Genomic DNA, 17990 nt, shown 5'->3' with positions numbered 1-17990 from the left:
CTAAGGCAACAGGCACAGGTCTGACCAGATGGGTCCTAGAGCTGAAAGAAGTAGTGGATGCATGCCCCATCCTAGAAGCTATCTCCCATTGATAACCACTTGCAAATGAAAATTCAGTTTTCTCCAAGGGAGTCTTACTGAAAAAGACAAACTACTCTCAAGAGTAGGATGCATGCCAAGCAGTCGATGGCCAGCAGAAAGTGAACCCAATGGCATCTTTGGTGGTCTCTTGTCTCATAATGTTGTGATAGAGCTTTTCCCTTTTTTTCCTATCTTATTTTTATTTTATTTATACATTTTTCTCTCCCTTGTTTTACCCTACAGACCCTTGACATATATATCTGGCTTCCAGTTTAGTGTTTTAATGAGATTCCTGAGTGTGCAAACAAGTGTGTCTCTGTGTCTATATCCATTTCTTGTGCCTTTTCTTGGGCTCTTTTCCTTCTGTTTGTTCTTCTAGGCTAAAGTGTTAGACTTTGTTTTATCTTATTGTGCTATATTATATTTTATTATTATCCCTTAGAAGCCGGTTGGTTTTCTAATGATAGACAGAAAGGGAGTGGATCTGGATAGGAGAGGATGTGGGGAGAACTGGGAAGAACAGAAAGGGCAAACTGTAATCACGTACATTATGCTAGAAAAAGCTATTTTCAATTAAAGAGAAAGCAAGAAAGACTGCTATATCTATCTCCTCTTCAGTAATTAATACAGAAGAGGGGGCAGAAATATTGTAAGTACCAGAGGTGATGGATGACTACAAGGAAAAACTGTTTATGACAAAGCAAGGCAGTTGTACATATAAACTCACAATGGTGGTGGCAGCAAGAATGAAACCTGTACAAGCTCAAGACGCACTAAATCCCAGCATGGAGATGGGAGGTGGACAGCACACCAGGATGAAGGGCTACTGGCCAATGATAGCTGCTGGGATAGTGGATCAGTTATCTTTAGGAGTGTGGCCTGGTAGGTCATCCATGCTCTTCCAGGGCTGTCCATACATGTTTTGACAGGGTTTCTCTGTGTAGCCTTGGCTGTCCCGGACTTGCTAGACCAGGCTGGCCTCGAACTCACAGCCATCTACCTGTCTCTGCCTCCCAGAGTGCTGGGATTGAAGGTATTTATCGCCACACAGCTGACCTTGAAGTTTTAAAATCATGGAAGTCTAGGGATATTAGGTCACTTCCCAAAATGATAGACCTAGTAGTCCCTCCCCACCTGGGCCCAAGGTCTTGCTCACTCAGCTTCCAGAGCAGCCAGCCGGGCCTGGAGTCGGGCCTGGGCACCACTGAAATCTGCCACCATGGCCTGCATCTCCTTCCGGTGCTCCTGGCGGAGTGCCTCCACCTCTATGGCTCTCTGGGCTTTCTGGTCTTCCTCTAGCAACCTGTGAGAGATGAAAGCACATTCAGAATCACCCACGCTCTGAGCCTGAGTCCTTGAACTTGAGGGCTTATTTCTCTGTTTGGTGGCCTAAGGCCCTGAACTGAATGATACCAAAATCCTTATGAGAGTGACACCTGGGGTCTTTAGGTGTCAAGTTCAGGGAAAGCCTTGCCACAGTAACTGTTCTTAGGCTCTTCCCATTCCAGTATCAGTAAAGGCGAACCCTGAGAAAAAGAGTTGCCTTCCTTGGAAGAAGGAAAACAGACCTGGGGGGAACCCCAGAAACACTCCCCTCTCCACAAGGCAGGTTGGGGAGACCAGAAGTAGCATTCTTTCAGTAAAGCCTAGAACTCTGAAATCAGGAAAACCCTATTCAGGGTTTCCAGAAAAGTGGGTGGCATGCCAAAAGAGTAGTGATTAGGTCCAGGCTGCTAAAGTCCTCAGCTTCTGCCATTATTTTTAACTGTGTGACCTTGGGTTCCGAGTCTTCTTCTGTTGGATGAAATTGGATGGAAGTGATGGGGTGTGTACCTTACAGGGTCATTACAAGGAGAAACTGAGCTTGTAGATCTAGAAGAGTCAATAGCAGAAATACCTTTTCTCAACCATTAGCTGTTACTGTTCTTAACCTAGAGAAAGATCCTAATGGGTCCACAGCAGAGTCCTAGAGGACTCAGGAAGTACATGCATATTTTTATGTGACTCCTTTTTCCCCCAGGTGAGGGATCATTGCTTTCCTCAATGGAAGGAGGACGTGCCTAGGACCACATGGCACATCTCTTGATCTGTGGTGCTCCACCTCAGCCAGACGGGCTCCTGGCTGCTCTCAGATGAACTCAGGTCTCAGGCTGACCTGGGAGGGAGGCCTCATGTCCTCAGTTAGTCGGAGACAGAGTTGCCTCACAACAGTTTCAGTGCGCAGAGTGAGGAGAGTCCTATGAAAAACCCTTTTGCTGTGGTCAGATCTCCTCACCATCAGTGGGGATTATTGAGTACCTCAGAGCAGATTTGTTAAGCATGGCTCCCTGTTGTGTAGGTATCTCTCTTTAGAAAACCAGTGCCCAGTGTCAGTCCCACTAAAGGACACCCTCTGCTTGGTTGCTTTGTATTTTTGTGACAGTTGTCTGTAGCTCCTTACGTTGCCCAGGATGGTCCCAAACTCTTGGCAGTTCTGCACCCATCTTCCAAGTGCTGAGATTGCATGCATGTGCCACTATGTCCACCTGCCTTTGGCTGATCCTATGTGGATGCTTTGCCTGGAGGAGGCTGGTTCCTTTATTCTTTGTTTGAACGTTTCTTTGCCTTGACAGTTACAGCAACAAGGGTGAGACACAGTCTTAAGAGTACAGCCACAATTTCACATACCAACTCTGGCATCTCCTCCCGAGAAATTTTCTAACATTCTAATTCTCAGGCTCCATCTCAGCTCCATCGAATCTGACAAGCTGGGGGTGAGTTTAGTAAAGTATTCAGTAAGGCTTGTGTGGGAGTGAGAGAGAGAGAGAGAGAGAGACAGAGACAGAGACATATATATATATATATATATATATATATATATATATATATATATAAAGAGAGATCAAATGGAGATTCTTGTATGAAAGTGCTCTACCACTAGCTATAGCCCAAGCATCCAGATTTAAGCTCAGTTTTAGGATATCTGTCTATCTGTCTATCTTTAGGATATCAGTCTGTCTATCTATCTATCTATCTATCTATCTATCTATCTATCTATCTATCTTGCTTTTTGGCTAGTGCCATGTTGTTCTAAATACTTGACATGGAATCTTTTTTTGGGGGGGCGGGGGGAGTCAGGGTAGGGCCAGAAAGGTGTAGTTTATGCTGGCACTGAACTCAAGATTCCTCTACCTCAGTTCTCCTAAGTGCTAGAATTAGAGACAGTACCACCATACATGGCATTTCTTTTCCTTCTCTTTATTTTCTCCACCATTGTGTGCTAGGCTTTACCATACCTGATGCTCTGGACATCCGAGGCCTAGGGAGGTTAATAAACTTTGTTGGTGTCATGCATTAAGAGAAAATGTTAACAATTGTTGACCAAAGTACAAACCCCAACATTCCTGATACCTGTAGTATGAGGTAGAGCAAGCTATATGAACTTCTGAGCCATCTCTTTCACTTATTTTTTTTTTTAAAGTGCTTTTAAAAAAGTAAATGACTGAGTACAACCAAAGCTGAAAGTAGTTTAGAGCTGGCCCAGGAGGGTTCATAATACCCAAGTGAAAGTAATCAGGGCAAAGAAGATTCTCTGTGTATTAAGATCACAAAAAGAAAAAAATGTGAATAACTAACTCTAGGATTGAAGTACTCAAAAACAGATGAAGCACACAAATTCCTTGACCAAAACTAAACTGATAAATCTTATTCCAGAAGAAATGGATACCCTAAGAAGTCCTATTCAAGACATTAAATTTGTATTAAAAACCTTTCAACAAAGAAGGAAACCCACACCCAGCCTGGTGCTTCCTCCATGCTTGAGAGGGGGTCAAGCATCTTGAATGAATATTACATTCTCCTATAACTTCCCTGAGCTATCGTGGTGTAGCCCCTTTGTCAGGATGCAGCCCCACTACTTAAGAATGCACAGGACACATTCCATCTTATTGTCTCTTCTGGGTCTGGTTCTAAGTCTAAGGAGTTTTGTGGGGAGAGGAGGGTTCTGTTTCAGATATCTGAGGCTCCCAACAATGATGGAGGAAAGGGAAGAGGGGAAAAAGAGGAGGGAGGAATGTGGGAGGAGAGAGAAGGGAAGCTGGGCTTCAGACTCACCGGTGCTGCTCACGTAGCTGCAGCGCCTCCTGCAGGTGCTGTTCCACCTCTGCACGCAGGCGCAGAACAGTGTCTTGGAGTTGAGCATTCTCCTGTAGGAGCCCTTTCTCTGCAGCACAGGACAGGGAGCCACCCACATCCTGAGGAGATGGCAGTAGTAGAAAATTATTTGTTTATTTATTTCTTTATGTATTTGTTTGTTTCAGTAGACGCTAAGGCCAATTCAACAAGGGGGACTTGGAGGTGCTGCCTCAGGGTCCTGATGGAGGGCTACCATGAAGTCTCTTCCTGTTTGGGGTGTTGGCCCCCAGAGAGTTTAATAAGAGATAGATAATCCACATGATCGACTTGCTTTAAGCTGTAATGTGTTCAGCCTTGTGTGGTGGTTTGATAGGTATGACTTCCACAGGGTCATGTGTTTGAATGCTTAGCCACATGGCGTGGCACTATTAGGAAGTGTGGCCTCGTTGGGGTAGGTGTGGCCTTGTCAGGGTAGGTGTGGCCCCTTCGGGGTAAGTGTGGTCTTGTTGAAAGAAATGTGTTATCGTGGGGGCAGGCTTTGTGGTCTCCTCTTCTCAGCTATGCCCAGTGTGCCACACAGTCTCTCCTTGCTGCTACCGATGAAGATGTAGAACTCTCTTCTCCTTCTCTAGCTCCCATGCTGGCCTGCGCGCTGCCATGTTTCCCGCCATGATATAATGGGCTAAAGCTCTGTGACTGTAAGCCATCTCCAATGAAATGTTTTCCTGTATAAGAGTTGCTGTGGTCGTGGTGTCTCTTCATGGCAATAAAACCCTAACTGAGACGCCTCGTCCCTCCTTTCTCCTTGGTCACTGTCCTGATAGGACATCTCAGTGTCAGTTGTTGTGTATCAACAGTCAGTGCCGTAGGAGCTCCGCGGGGTGAAAGGGCTGGGAGAACAGAGGCCCCTGTGTGGAGCTGTGCTGTACCCCAAGCAGGGGGAGTATCACAAGGAGGCAGAGGCAGGTTACAGGTGCCAGGAGACCAAGAGAGGACAAAAGTAGGAATTATGGATCTGCAGGGAAGGAGCCAACAGGCAAAGCCTGAGAAAAAAATGAAGGCGAATTGCCTGGAGTACTGAAATGAGATCAGTGAGGTCTAAACAGGAGTTTTTCCCAGGACTGTTCTGAAATATTTCTCCCACAGATTGGAAGAGTGACCCAGACTACCTGGAAGGCTAAGACATACAAACATGTATCTGAACCATAAGTAACCTGCAACAGTTCCTATCTGCTTTCGGCTTTACAAAGATGGGAGCCCACAGAGCACCAAGTGTTTCTAGGGGTGAGGAGTGGGAGCAGGAACTTGCCACTTCCGGCAAGGGAGAGATCTAGCTCCCAAAGCCCACCCATATGGGGCTGTTCTCTGTGGGCATAATGCTTTAGAAAGAGATTGGTGTGGACAGGGGCAAGGGACTGACCTCTGTTATAAAGGTGTGGTCTATGTTTTCCCCTGAGCACTGACTGATGGCCTGACGCTCTCCCAAGGGGCCCAGAGCCCTTAGCTCATTCTGTAATGCCTCCAGGGCCTTCTGATGGTCTGAGCAGGCAGCTCGCTGCTCTGTCAGCTCCTGCCTCAGGGACTCTGGAAGGAAGAAGAGTGAAAGATCATTCGTAAATTTATTCCGGGATCACAGAAGGATATGAGGGACATTTTAGGTACCCTGCAACCATCCTGTATGGTATATGTGATTCCCCTGCCCTGCCATCCCCCTGCCCTCACTCATCCCAGCCCCATTTTATTATAAGCAACAGAAGGGTAAGCAACCCTGAGCTATGCAGCTATTAAGTGGTAAAGCAGGATACAAAGCTTCAAATGTTTTCTTCTCTGTGACTACTGCTGGCTGGTTCAGAGGAATAGCAGGTTAGGGTATGTTGACCTCAGTCTAGCCCAGATCCTGAGGCAAAACTGGGCCTGGGCACCAAGTAAGGAAAGCAAAGGAAGAACAAGGAACTGCCCAATGGGAGGAGGACCTCTTCTGCAGTCTTGGCACAAGTCAGAAATCTTGAAATTTATGTCGCTTTTAAGGAGACAAAACTTTCAGAAGTTCTCCTAGTCATGGGCATAGGCTCTTGGCTGGATTGAAGGGGCAGAAGACTATTATCTAGCAGGATCCATACTAAAGCCACAGTCAGTCTGGAGAAGTTTACTCGCAAAAGTCATTATAGCCCTATGAGGTGGACACTATCATTGCCCTCAATAGACAGATGGTAGACTGCCGGGGCCCTGTGGAATTAAGTTGAAACCTAGTTTAATTCCAGAGCTCTTAACTGCCTCTGCTAATCTCTGGAACACTGAGAGAATGGGTTTTGATGCAGAAATGGAACCAGAGATAAATTTCATGGTAGGGCTAGCATAGGTAGGCAGAAGAATGTCAGGGGGAACTGGGCAACCTGAGTCGTCCAGTTTGCAGATATCACTGGAATGGGAAGTCCACAAAACTGAGGCAATTCAATGAGATCCTTGCCAAGGCTCCTCCTCCTATCTGAGTTCTACTAAATGTCTACCAGAGTGTCAATGTTCACTAGACTCATGTTGTTTGCTAGATATGTCATCCCATTCAACCCACATAATGACCATATGAGGTAGAGACATGACAGCTCCATTTTGATGGAAAAGAAAATGTAGCCAGGAAATCCCTGGCCCCAGGTCTCACTGAGAGTTGGGAATGGAAACGGGATTGCTGCTGTGGCCTGTGTGCCCTGATTGCCACCGGTTTCCACCTGGCCCAGCATGCAGGTGGCTCAGCTCTCCCAGGTGGACGGTGGGTTATCTACCAAGTAGCAGAGGGTGCTGGGCTGCCTTCTGCTTGCATTCCTCCTGCAGCTCTTGTCTGGCCTTCTTCTCCAGGGCCTGGAGCTCTAGCAGGTGTGCCTGATGTTGGATCTGGAAGCTGTAACCGGATTCCTTCTTCAAGTGCTCCTCTGAGGCCTGTGGGTGGAGGCAGAAGGAATGAGGTGGTTTGGAACTCTTGTGGTGGGCTTATCAAACTATGGTGCACTCATGGCCTGACTGCAGTGCACACTTTGTAATGTTTGCAGTTTGCAGATAAAGTGATGGGTTTCATCATGGTGTGTGTATTCATTCTACTTTGCTGTCTCCCTGCCCCCACCCCCCTTTTTTTGTAAACTGGATCCCAAGTAGTTCAGGCTCCCCTCGGATGAGCAGCCGAGGATGACTCCGAATCATCAATCTTACTGTCTCTGCCCTCACACACCTTGACTGTGCAGTGCTGGGGACTGAACCCAGGGCCTCAAGGTGGGTGAATACTCTGCCAACTCAGCCACATCTGCAGCCCCATGTATTTTGTTTTGTTTTTCCCTCTCCACTGCCACACGCGTGCACACACACAGGTCCCTTTCTTCCACTTCGCTAGGTCCCTTTTCTGATTCCATGTCACACTCACTCAATTAGCCAATCTCATTTCTACTTTCTCATCCTTAGACCTCTTCATCCCTTCTTTCTGCTTTCATGTCCTACATTGTACATCTGCTGGAGAACAGAAGGGATGGCTGGGGCATTTTCATGCTCTGTGTTATAATAAAGACATATTTATATTTCGTTTTGTGGAATCTACACTCATGTGCTGTTAACAGCTTAGCACATACACACTGTTAAAAGTTTGTTCCGAAATGTGGCTCATCATCTGACCAGAGGGGCAAGACTGAGCTCTGGAATGTTCTGTTCCTGTCATAAGATAATTTTTAGGAGATTAGCCTGCTACCTTCCTGGATTACTGGCTTTCTAAATAAAATGAGAATCAAAGATTTATATTCAATTCTATCTGTGGTTACCAGTTTCTAGCAACTGGAACTATTGGCATTCTGGCCGCTCTACAAGTATGACATCTGGACTCTGACATATCATTGAGCTAACAAGAAACCACACTTGCTGCTGGGCTCGGGGCTGGGGTTCCATTCCAGGATGAGAAATTCCAGAATGGTGAATATTTTTTCTTAGGGATTTCCCCTGCCTCAGCTCTGGCACTCTCTGGAGCTTCTGCCTAACAATTTGAATTGCTATATGTTTTGGTTTGGTTTCCTTGTTTTGGTCTCTGTTTTAGCTTGCTCTGATCTGTTTTTATTCTGGTTTCATGCCTCTGATTTCAAAGTATCTTTCTGTCTTGTTCCATCTGGTTTATTTCAGAGCTATGAATGTGAGAATGGGTAGCAAAGCCTCTATTTCTGGCAACAGTCCCTTTGGGGCATGTTCTGGCAAAATGCTCTGACTATGCTTATTCATCTATTCTAAAAAGGTTGCTGTTTTTGATCTCTCCAAGTTTGGAAGGGAGTAAATGCCTTTTGTAGTTCAAATTGCAATTGTGGGGTTAGTCTCTGTATTTTATCTTCTGCCTTTGTTTTGCTTAAATAAGATAATTCAATGTCCAAAATCTGGGATAGCTCTTGATGGAATCTAACATCCTACAACTGACAAAGAAAAGCAATGCTTAAAAGAAACCTTTTTACAAATCCATGTAGCAATGATGTACACTTAGGACTTGCAACAAAAAAAGAACAATGTGTAAACAGGTATCTTAATTTGTTATATCCAAAATATAATTCAGATTAAACTTTCTTTTAATAAATTGGTAATAAATAAAATTGGTAAATAAAAGCCTGGTATGGTGGCAGGCCTTTAATCCTGGCATATCAGAGGCAAAGGCAGGGAGATCTCTGAGTTCTAGGCCGGCCTACTCTACAAAATGAATTCCAGGATAGCCAGGGCTACACAAAGAAACCCTGTCTCGAAAAACAAAAACAAAATAATAATAATTAAATAAGTTAAGTTGGTAAATAAGTTTGTTATTTTATACCATAATGTTAAGAAAAAAATTAAGAAAAAAGAAATCAGTAAGAATATGAGAGAGAAATTTAAGGGAAAATGTAAACATTTTGAAAAGTTAAAAAATACTTTTTTTGAGAAAGGTCTTTTGTATGGCAAAATGAGTGTACTAAGATAAAAGACTGAATTTTTTCAAAATGAAAGAAGAAAGATGAGGACAAAACAAGAATTCTTAAACACATCATAGAAGAGTCCAGTAAGTCAGATAAGGTTTGATATACATATGATGACTGCAGGTTATTAAAATTCCTAAAGTCAACATTCAGGACATGGATATAAAACTAAAATCCAGATATATATGTCTTAAGATTTCATAAGACACAGGACTGTTTTTAATTCCTAGAAACTGGCTTAAAAGACAAAGATATGAGGTTGCAGAGATGGCTCTGTGGTGAAGAGCCCTGACTTCTCTGCTAGAGGTCTCAAATTCAGTTCCCAGCACTCAGATCCCACAACTGCCTGTAATTCCAGTTCCAGGATATTCCATGCCCTCTTCTGCCCTCCATGGTCGGAGCCACATGCGTGGCATTCACACAGACATGTGTGGTTGCTGTTCTCCCCGGACACAGTGGATGAGAGTCATTGTGCATTGCACAGCAGAGCCCAGCAAGGCCTGGCTTTCATGGCTCCTGTAATTTTACATGATTTTAGTGTATCTAATATCTCATGCATGTGACTAAATGTACGTCTGAGCCTAATGTATGCAAAGTGAACAATAAGGGCTCTTATACAAAATGCATTATGGCCAAAGCATTTTGACATTTCTGGCTTCTAAATCAACACTGCTCAAACAAAACAAAACAAAACAAATCCCAAGCCACCCAATTCACCAAATGCATGATTCGGGTGGACCTGTTAATTTGAAAGCCTGCTCTACCTCTATTGGCCACAGGGGGAAAAGTGTTTTGTTATTGTATATATGATACACTTTATTTCAAAATATAATTCTAGTTCAGAAAACAAGTCTACTAACACCATTCCCTAAATTTGTAAGAAGTCTAAAGTTTTTATATTATCAGTGTTATAGACCTATTATTGTATTGAGCCAAACATCCTAAATTTTGTTTCAAAAACAGGAGGTAAATTACTGTTTATCTAATTTCCTATTTATTGTTTCCACCTCTTCTGTAAGACAGTCCTCTGTAGCTGCAAGGACTGGTTGCAGGACCATATACAACAAGGTAGCATCTGTATATCATACATAACACTGTCCAGTATGTATTAAAGGCTTTCTATAGTATAATACCAAATGCTATATAGATAGTCATTAAGCTCTGCGTTTAGGAAATTATGAAAGCAAACCAATATGCACACATTCAGCACAAATGCACTTCCCACCAAAGATATTCAACCCGAGCTTGGCTGAATCTACACATATGGAAACCAATGACACACACTGTTTATTGTCTGCTCTACCTTTGCTGTGCATGTATACACCCCTTATGCATAAAACATAAGGACTTTTATCTGACTTGTTCATTGATAAATCCTCACGGCTCAGAGAAGGTTCTCATGAGTATTGGGCTTTTTTAATGAATAAGCAAAAGCAAGAAGTCTCCTTTACCCTGGACCTATAACACCTCCACAGGCCCAGTGTGCTTTCCAAAGCTGTCTGTAAAAGGCAATGTTGCACTCTGGGATGGGTGAGGCATCCCTTATCCAGACCTGTCCCTGATACCTGGGTTTGTAGTTTGATCTTTTGGCTTTGCCAGTCCTCTGGTGGATGTCCGATCTCCATTGCCTTCTCCTTCATCACAGAGCCCAATGAAGGTTGTAGGTCACTTCCTTCCTTGAGTGGCTCTCCAGTCCTTTGAAAATAGGCACAACGTAATGATTAAGGTTGTAGGTGTTTCACCTGCTCCTGCCTGGGAGGAGGAAGTCCTTGGAGGAGTTACTTGAATGAGAACACTTTTTGTTCTTTCAAAAAGCAACTTAACTTAGGCTCTGAGTTTAACTGTAAAAGGTTCTACTAATCTTAGTGGATGCATAACAAATAAGAGACTGTGAGCTCAGAGTTCTTCTGAGGGACCTGGGAAGCTTCAAAAAAATACGTCTCTATAACCAAGTTTCATATTTTTTCCTATATGTAGAAAAAAGAGAAAGAAAGACACAACACTTTGCACAGGCCTCTACACTTTTTAAAGCATGCTCATAATTTTACTGACTAGTCTAGGTATAAACTGAGAGGTTATAAGTAGGCCTTTTCCTATTAAAAAGATGGTCTAAAGTTTAATAGTTTCTCATCTTAGATATGATGCCGACAAATGTCTTTCCGGGACATCGTTCCTCGCTCTGAACTCTGGAACTTGATGAGTTAAAATGTTTATATTGGGATGTTAAGTGCTTGCCTTAATAATGTGAAGCAATGTCAGATGAAGGCCTTTAATTTCTCATGGGAAGGACATTAGGCCAGGGACCATAGGTTAGGGAGTAAAAGCCCCTGGGAAAAGAGACATGAGGAAGGGGGCTCTGCTTTTCAGAGAAAAGTAGGTCCTGACACACAGGCATAAGATATGTATGTACAGGGCTGAAGAGGTTTCTCAGAGGGTTAGGGACACACACTGTTCTTGCAGAGGACTATTCAGTTTCCAACACGCACATGGTAACTATCTGCAACCCCAGTTCCAGGAGGTCTGCCATTCTATGCTGGCCTCTACAGGTGTATATACATGCATGCAGGCAAGCAGTCATACAAGTACAATAAAATTTTTAAAAATCTTTAAAAGATATACATGTATAAAAATATAACAATCAAGCCCATCATAATGTCACATTACCATGACAACATGCCCTAGTTAGGGACTACTTCTTCAGCCTGGGTCCTAGCATGAGAAGGCATGAATAAGAACCTAAAACTCCAGTATAGGAGAGCAGCAAGACCTCATCCTCAGCTGGGAGCCAAAGGTATGTAAACCCAGCAAAGCACGGCCAGGCCAAACACAAAGGTAGCTCATTGAGAGGTGAACATCACACATTTTGAGGATGGTTGATAAAGCAGCAGCTAATATGGGTAGAACAGATGGGGGCTTCTTCTGGTAAGACAGTTCAACTCTCTTCCCTGATAACAGAAGAAAAGGCTGTGGCTGTAACCAGCCTAGCCTTGAATATTGGGCAGAATTATTAATCTCTTTGTGCTTCAGGTCTTCTATGCTGTTCTGAACATTAAATAAGGCAGTTTATGTAAAGCCATAACTGTGCAAAACAAACAAACAAACAAACAACAACAAAAAAAAACCAACCATGCAAAATATGTCTGTTCTCTAACTGAGCAGGAGGCTAAGCCCAGACATAAGCACTTGAGGACAGAAGCAATGAACAAACAACTCCTTCCTATCTGGGTCTTCATGCTCTACACACTTAGCAGGCTGCCAATCTGCCTGTACCTTTCTTCCTCATCGCTGCTGGTTTCTTCGTCATCTGTCAGCTTCTCTGAGACCTCTTTTCTGAGCAGTGTCTGAGAAAGATCCTTTGGCTTTGAGCATGGACCCTAAGGAAAAAACAATGATAAGATGAGACTAACTGAAGTTCCTAGATTTAACTGGCTTATAAAACTGGAAAGCAAGTCAGGTGTGGTGTCACATGACTGTAATCCCAGCACTCTGGGAGGCAGAGGTGGTGGATCTCTGTGTGTTCAAGGCCAGCCTAGTCTACATAGTGAGTCCAGAACAGCCAAGGCTACACAGAGAAACCCTGTCTTAAAAACCAAAACAACCAACCAACCAACCAGAAACCGGAGGAGGAAGGGCCACAGAGATCCCCTGGGCACCCCACTAGCAATGAGCAGGATGGTAAAACGTGGAATGGTGAAGTACCTAGAGCACAGCCAGGTGTATGGCTAGTGTGGGCTCTGACCCTTGTTAGATTTGCAGTCTACAAGGGAAATTCAATGGTTGTTAAACAAACCCAGGAAAGAGTAAGAGTCTTGTCCAGTTCCCACCATCAGTAGGTCATACAATAGGATAGCAATAGAGCCTTCCCATGCTGGCTCTGAACTTTTTAACCACCTTATGACACAACCCCAAGCGTGTCACACAGATGGGCCTTCCTGAGGCTGACCCAGGGAGCCATGGGGAAGGTCGAAGGGCAGTTCTGGAACTCAGTCGGTGGTCAGTGAAGGTGACTGTAGGCATCATGATTGTTACATGTATGCCTTAGACTGTAGCATGCTCCCCCTCACTATGCAGGATGAGGAAACATGGAACTTGACAAATGATGGAAAGCCCTGAGAAATGGAGACAGGAAGAGTGTGGAAATGATTCCTAACAGTGAGGCCACAGAGTGTTTAATCAATTGAATTTGTTCAAGTCATCCGTCTCTCCTTTCTGCAGAAACATTCTCTGTTTATCAGGGAAACCACTGTCCTTGAAGAGGAGTGGGATAAGAGGCTGGAACAGATTTATTCTCAAGTTCCATCAAATGGTGGTGAATTGCAACCTAAATTTTTTTTTTAGCTACTTGCATGGCCTTGAGTCAGGATCCCTCCCTTTTCTGAACCCATTTGTTATTATTACTTTTTTAAATGTATATAAATGTGTTGGCTTGCACCTGTGTTTTTCAAGCTGTTCTTGATATTGTAGGAAATGTGAAGAGCCTAGGATAGGAGAGACAGAGTGAGCTTGAGGGTGGGTCCTTAGGTCCCTATGCCCAACTTGACCTGGAACAAAACTGTCTTCTACATTTTTATGTTCTGAAATGTCTATCAAAGTCCACCATGTAGGGGTAATGATAACTTTCATATGGAAAACATGCTGTCAGGTCTCAGGGCTTGGCTAACTAGATTTCAGTAGAATTTAAGACAGCCAACCCCTCTTTCCTTCATGTAACAGTTTACATATGGGCAGTCTAAACCCACATATGTGCTTTGTCAGTACAGGCCAGTGGACTGCAATTCCTTCCTGGGGTTTCTCTGCCCCATCTTGCACCCTTGCACCAGCCACGCTTTCCCAGTCTCCTCTATTAAGCCTCCTTTGCTGCCCCAGACCTACATCCCTGGAATTCCCTGCTTTTTCTGATCTTAGAGTCTCATCTAGCCCCATTTCATTAGATGCCACATGGATATTGATGCCATAGAAAGGTAAATAGTCTATCACTCCATTTGCCAGGAAAACAAAATGACTTACCTAGAGATCTGCTGTATGAGATAGTACCTGCAGTCAACAGTGATGTACAATACCTGACAAGTAATCTTTCCACAACAGGCAGACAGTCGATCTGAGAGATGAAGGGGTCTTAGTTTCCTCACTGAATGTGGAAGTGGCCTCAGAAGTTCTCTCTGTTTATATTCACTGGGGTTGAGCTTTGTGAACACAGAGACAGAACTGTCCAGTGTTGTCTGGGTGTGGTTTCCTCTCAGGGTCCCTATGTTGGCAGGCTGTCCATAGTTAGGGGTCTTGGGGACTCATGGGACCTTTAAAAGGTCCTAAAAGCCTAGTGAGAAGTTCTAGGTCACTGAGATACTACTCTCAGGAGGAGACACTGGTCTCGTTAAGTGAGTTTTAGAAAGAACGAGTTGCTACACGGGCTCCAAATTGTGTCTCTCTCTGGATTCCTGTTTCATAGGTGAGTTCTTGTTTCTGCACATGCCTGGTCCCTCTGTCATAGCCTTTCAGTGGGCCTGAGTCACACTATAATGGAAGAATTAAACTCTTTATAAGGCCATAAATATGCCTAAGGTATTTCATTGTAGCAACACAAAACTAACACAGCATCTTTCTCAAAGAAAGAAAAGACCATGCCTCCAACACCAGTGATTAAAAAAAAAGACCTCAGGGTTCTTCTAAAACAAAGGTTTGTTTTAGGAGTTTCCCAATCTAACCTTTTATTATAGGGAGTAAAGAATGGCACTCTCTGTCCCATTCATTCGGCTGTCATGCCAGGTACAAGCTTACATGAAAGGTGTTGAACATCAGCCATTTGTAGGTACATTAGGTGTCAGAAGAATAACTAAAATGATAGCATTGTTAGTCCTGGAAACTCATGGTCCAGCCTGGGGAAGGAACACATAGCTTGACAATTCCAAGAGAGCACGAGAAATCTTCCCTCTCTCTTGCCCTGACCTTGTGCACCTGGTGTTTCAGGCCAAGCACATTATTCTAAATGTGCTGGGTGTGGGTAGGCTGGGGAGATGGTTCCGCTGTTAAGAGCACAGATTGCTCCTTTAGGGGATCTAGGTTTGATTCCAAGCCTTCACATGGTGGCTGGCAACCATCTGTTTCTCCAGTTCTAGGAAATCAGACACCCTCTTCTGGACTCCTCAGGCATCAGGCACATATGTTGTATGCAGACATACAAACACTCATATGCATGAACATAAACTAATTTTTAATTAAAAAAGTGCCAGGTTAACATTTGAATACTATACCAATGAACTTTATTGTGGAGCACAGTAAGGAGGTGGCTGATTGAGCACTTCCAAACCCAGTAACACTGTTAGAATAGGGCAGGTCTTTGAACTCTAGCCGAGGGTGGCTATTCCAGCTGTCCACTTTTCTGAACTCCAACTGGAAGAGACTCTCTCACTATCCTGCAGTTGCTACCAACTTGTCATCCTTGCAAGCCCTCTAGCAGGAACACTCCTGGCTTACGGCACTGAGGATATCACATGTTACTTGGCCCTGGCTCTCTCTCTTCGGCTCTCCATTGGGTTCTCAGGTTCAACCCAGTGCTCTCTCCACCGCTCGGGGGGGCCGAGTATAAATAGTGTACACAGGAAACGAAACAACTCTTTCTCTCCTCCAAAATGTCCACCAAGGAGCTTCTTCCCAAGCAAGGGTGGTTATTTTAAAACCTTTCCCTTATTTAACCTCATCTATATTTTTCTTTTCCATTTTAAAGAAAGACTCACCACCAGGAAATCTCCTGAACAGGAACATTCAAAGTCATTTTAAAGTTCAGTTGACGATCTTTCAAAGGTAGCACTTTCGTCTTAAAATAGAACACCTAATGTAATGGTGTTTTGTTGAAGTGATTGCTGGGGACTGTAATGGATACTATAAAGTCACCTTACATTTATAGAATGTTTAATGGTTTTGTGAAGTGCTGTCATGTGGTTTCTGCTGTCTATTACCACAAGTCTCTGGGGTATAGAGGGTAGGGGCTGCCAATTCACTAAAAGAAGTAGCATACGGCCTCAATTTTCTATGCATAAAATAAAGAGAATACTTGCATATTCCTGGAGGTTGCTGTAGGGCCTGTAGACACCAAGTCAGGGTTTACCATCATGATACATGTGGGAACTGATCTCGAGGAGGTATTCAGACTTGTCTGAGGTCCTGGGGCAGAGCTGACAGAGCTTTTATCTCAATTCCAGCCTGGAGCTGCTGCCCTGCTCTATGCTGTCTTCTCAGGTTCCAGAGTGTCTCCACAGATGCCAGGAATCTCTAATAGGTGAAATCAGCCTGCCTTGTTTCCAATGTGACGGGACCAGACCCCTCAAGCAACAGCAGATGGACAGTGCCAGCTGCTCCCAGCCTGAGGATACTTGAGACAACCCAGTTGCTTTTCTCTGGGATAGCTCATGGCTTGGATTCAAACAATCCTTCAGGTATGTTGTCCAGCAAGTCACAAAGAGCAAAAAAAAAATCACAGTGAACAAAGGATGTGTCTTAGGTCTATGGTGCCCTTTTATTCATGCTCACAGCCTTTGGGGATCTCATTTTGTGCTTTTTTTTCCCCTGGAATAACCCTGGTGAGATCATGCCCAAATCCCAGTGTCAGCACATGTTAGCAGATGTTACTCTTCTGAAATAGCTTCCTAAACCTTCCCAGAGATTGCCCGCTCTGCCACCGCCCCCCCCCAAGGCTATACAAGAGACTTTTTGACATTGAGGTTGCACTCATCACCCCATGCTATTCTGTAAGTAAATATCTATTTTTCCATGTAGCTGATCTTTGCTACTTTGTGGGTTCTTCTTTATCTCCCAGGTTTTACCCCCATCGCTAGATAGGAGAGAAAGAAGATTAGAGGTGAGAGAGAGAGAGGGATAATTGAATATATTTCTTCCCTTTTATTTCTTCTTGGAGCACAGCTACTAACAAACTCATAAAAATACCCCTGAATGACCAACAACCACTTCCTGCACCTATTGGGGCTCTAGCATTTATACACCTCCTGAAAACTCCCCAGAATTCCGAACATCACACAACTGCAGAGACTATCTGCAGCTGGAAAAACCACACTTCTGCTAGAGCACAAGGCAAATCATGGTTAGCTGCAGCACACAGTCCAAAGCAGCCCCATGTCCCCACACCTGGGACCAAAACCAAAACATTCTTATAATATTTCTGTGTTTTTTTGAAGAAACCAAAATTCCAAAATTGTCACTACATGTCCTCTTTTGATTTTGAGCCCTCTAAGGAGCAACCTGGGCCTCATTCAGCTGGGCATCCAGTCCCGTGTCTTGTACAATGGAAATAACCGCACAATCCTGGGCGTGGAATGACTTCAGTGATAGTTACCACAACAGTCCTCCTTTCCTTCCTTCTGGAGAAAATGGAGCCAGGGGTTGCCACAAAAATATCTCCCCCCCCCTTTTTTTTGTCCCTCGTTGACAATACATGTACCAAGAGTCTTCCAGAATAAAGGCTCTTTTCAAAATTACTGAGACTACACTGTTTTTGAGGAAACCAATGAATGACACTATGGGCCTAAGAGAATCACAATACTGGATGCAAGAAACAACAACAACAAAGGTTTAGTAGGACTCAGGTCTGGCAACCTTCTCTGCATACTTGGGGAGTGGAAACTCTGCTCTCAAGTAACATGGTTATTTTTATCACTCTTGACACACAGAGATAGTTTGGCAGGACAGCCAACATCCTAACTTTAACCCCTGACTCTTAAATTTTATAGATCCCAATCTGGCAAAAACATGATTAGGAGGCTGGCATTTAACACTCTCCTTTAGTGTCCCTGTGCCACCAGCAGAACAGCCTCGAAGGCTCTTTCGCATGTT

General features: G+C 44.0%; 1 protein-coding gene across 1 annotated transcript in view; it reads right to left on the bottom strand.

Moving 5' to 3' along the window:
- Fam184b (family with sequence similarity 184 member B) overlaps positions 1–17990 on the bottom strand; it is an 87531-nt gene that overhangs the window by 6553 nt on the left and 62988 nt on the right. Inside the window, exons 7-12 of the mRNA XM_021657274.2 lie at positions 12420–12523; positions 10715–10844; positions 6972–7125; positions 5615–5778; positions 4174–4313; positions 1238–1384 (exon numbers count right to left, since the gene is read on the bottom strand). Coding sequence (XP_021512949.1) covers positions 1238–1384; positions 4174–4313; positions 5615–5778; positions 6972–7125; positions 10715–10844; positions 12420–12523 — 839 coding nt within the window. The remainder of the gene's footprint in view (positions 1–1237; positions 1385–4173; positions 4314–5614; positions 5779–6971; positions 7126–10714; positions 10845–12419; positions 12524–17990) is intronic.

Source organism: Meriones unguiculatus, chromosome 12 (assembly GCF_030254825.1).
Source record: "Meriones unguiculatus strain TT.TT164.6M chromosome 12, Bangor_MerUng_6.1, whole genome shotgun sequence".
Taxonomy (NCBI): domain Eukaryota; kingdom Metazoa; phylum Chordata; class Mammalia; order Rodentia; family Muridae; genus Meriones; species Meriones unguiculatus.
This window is presented reverse-complemented; position numbering and strand designations above follow the sequence as displayed.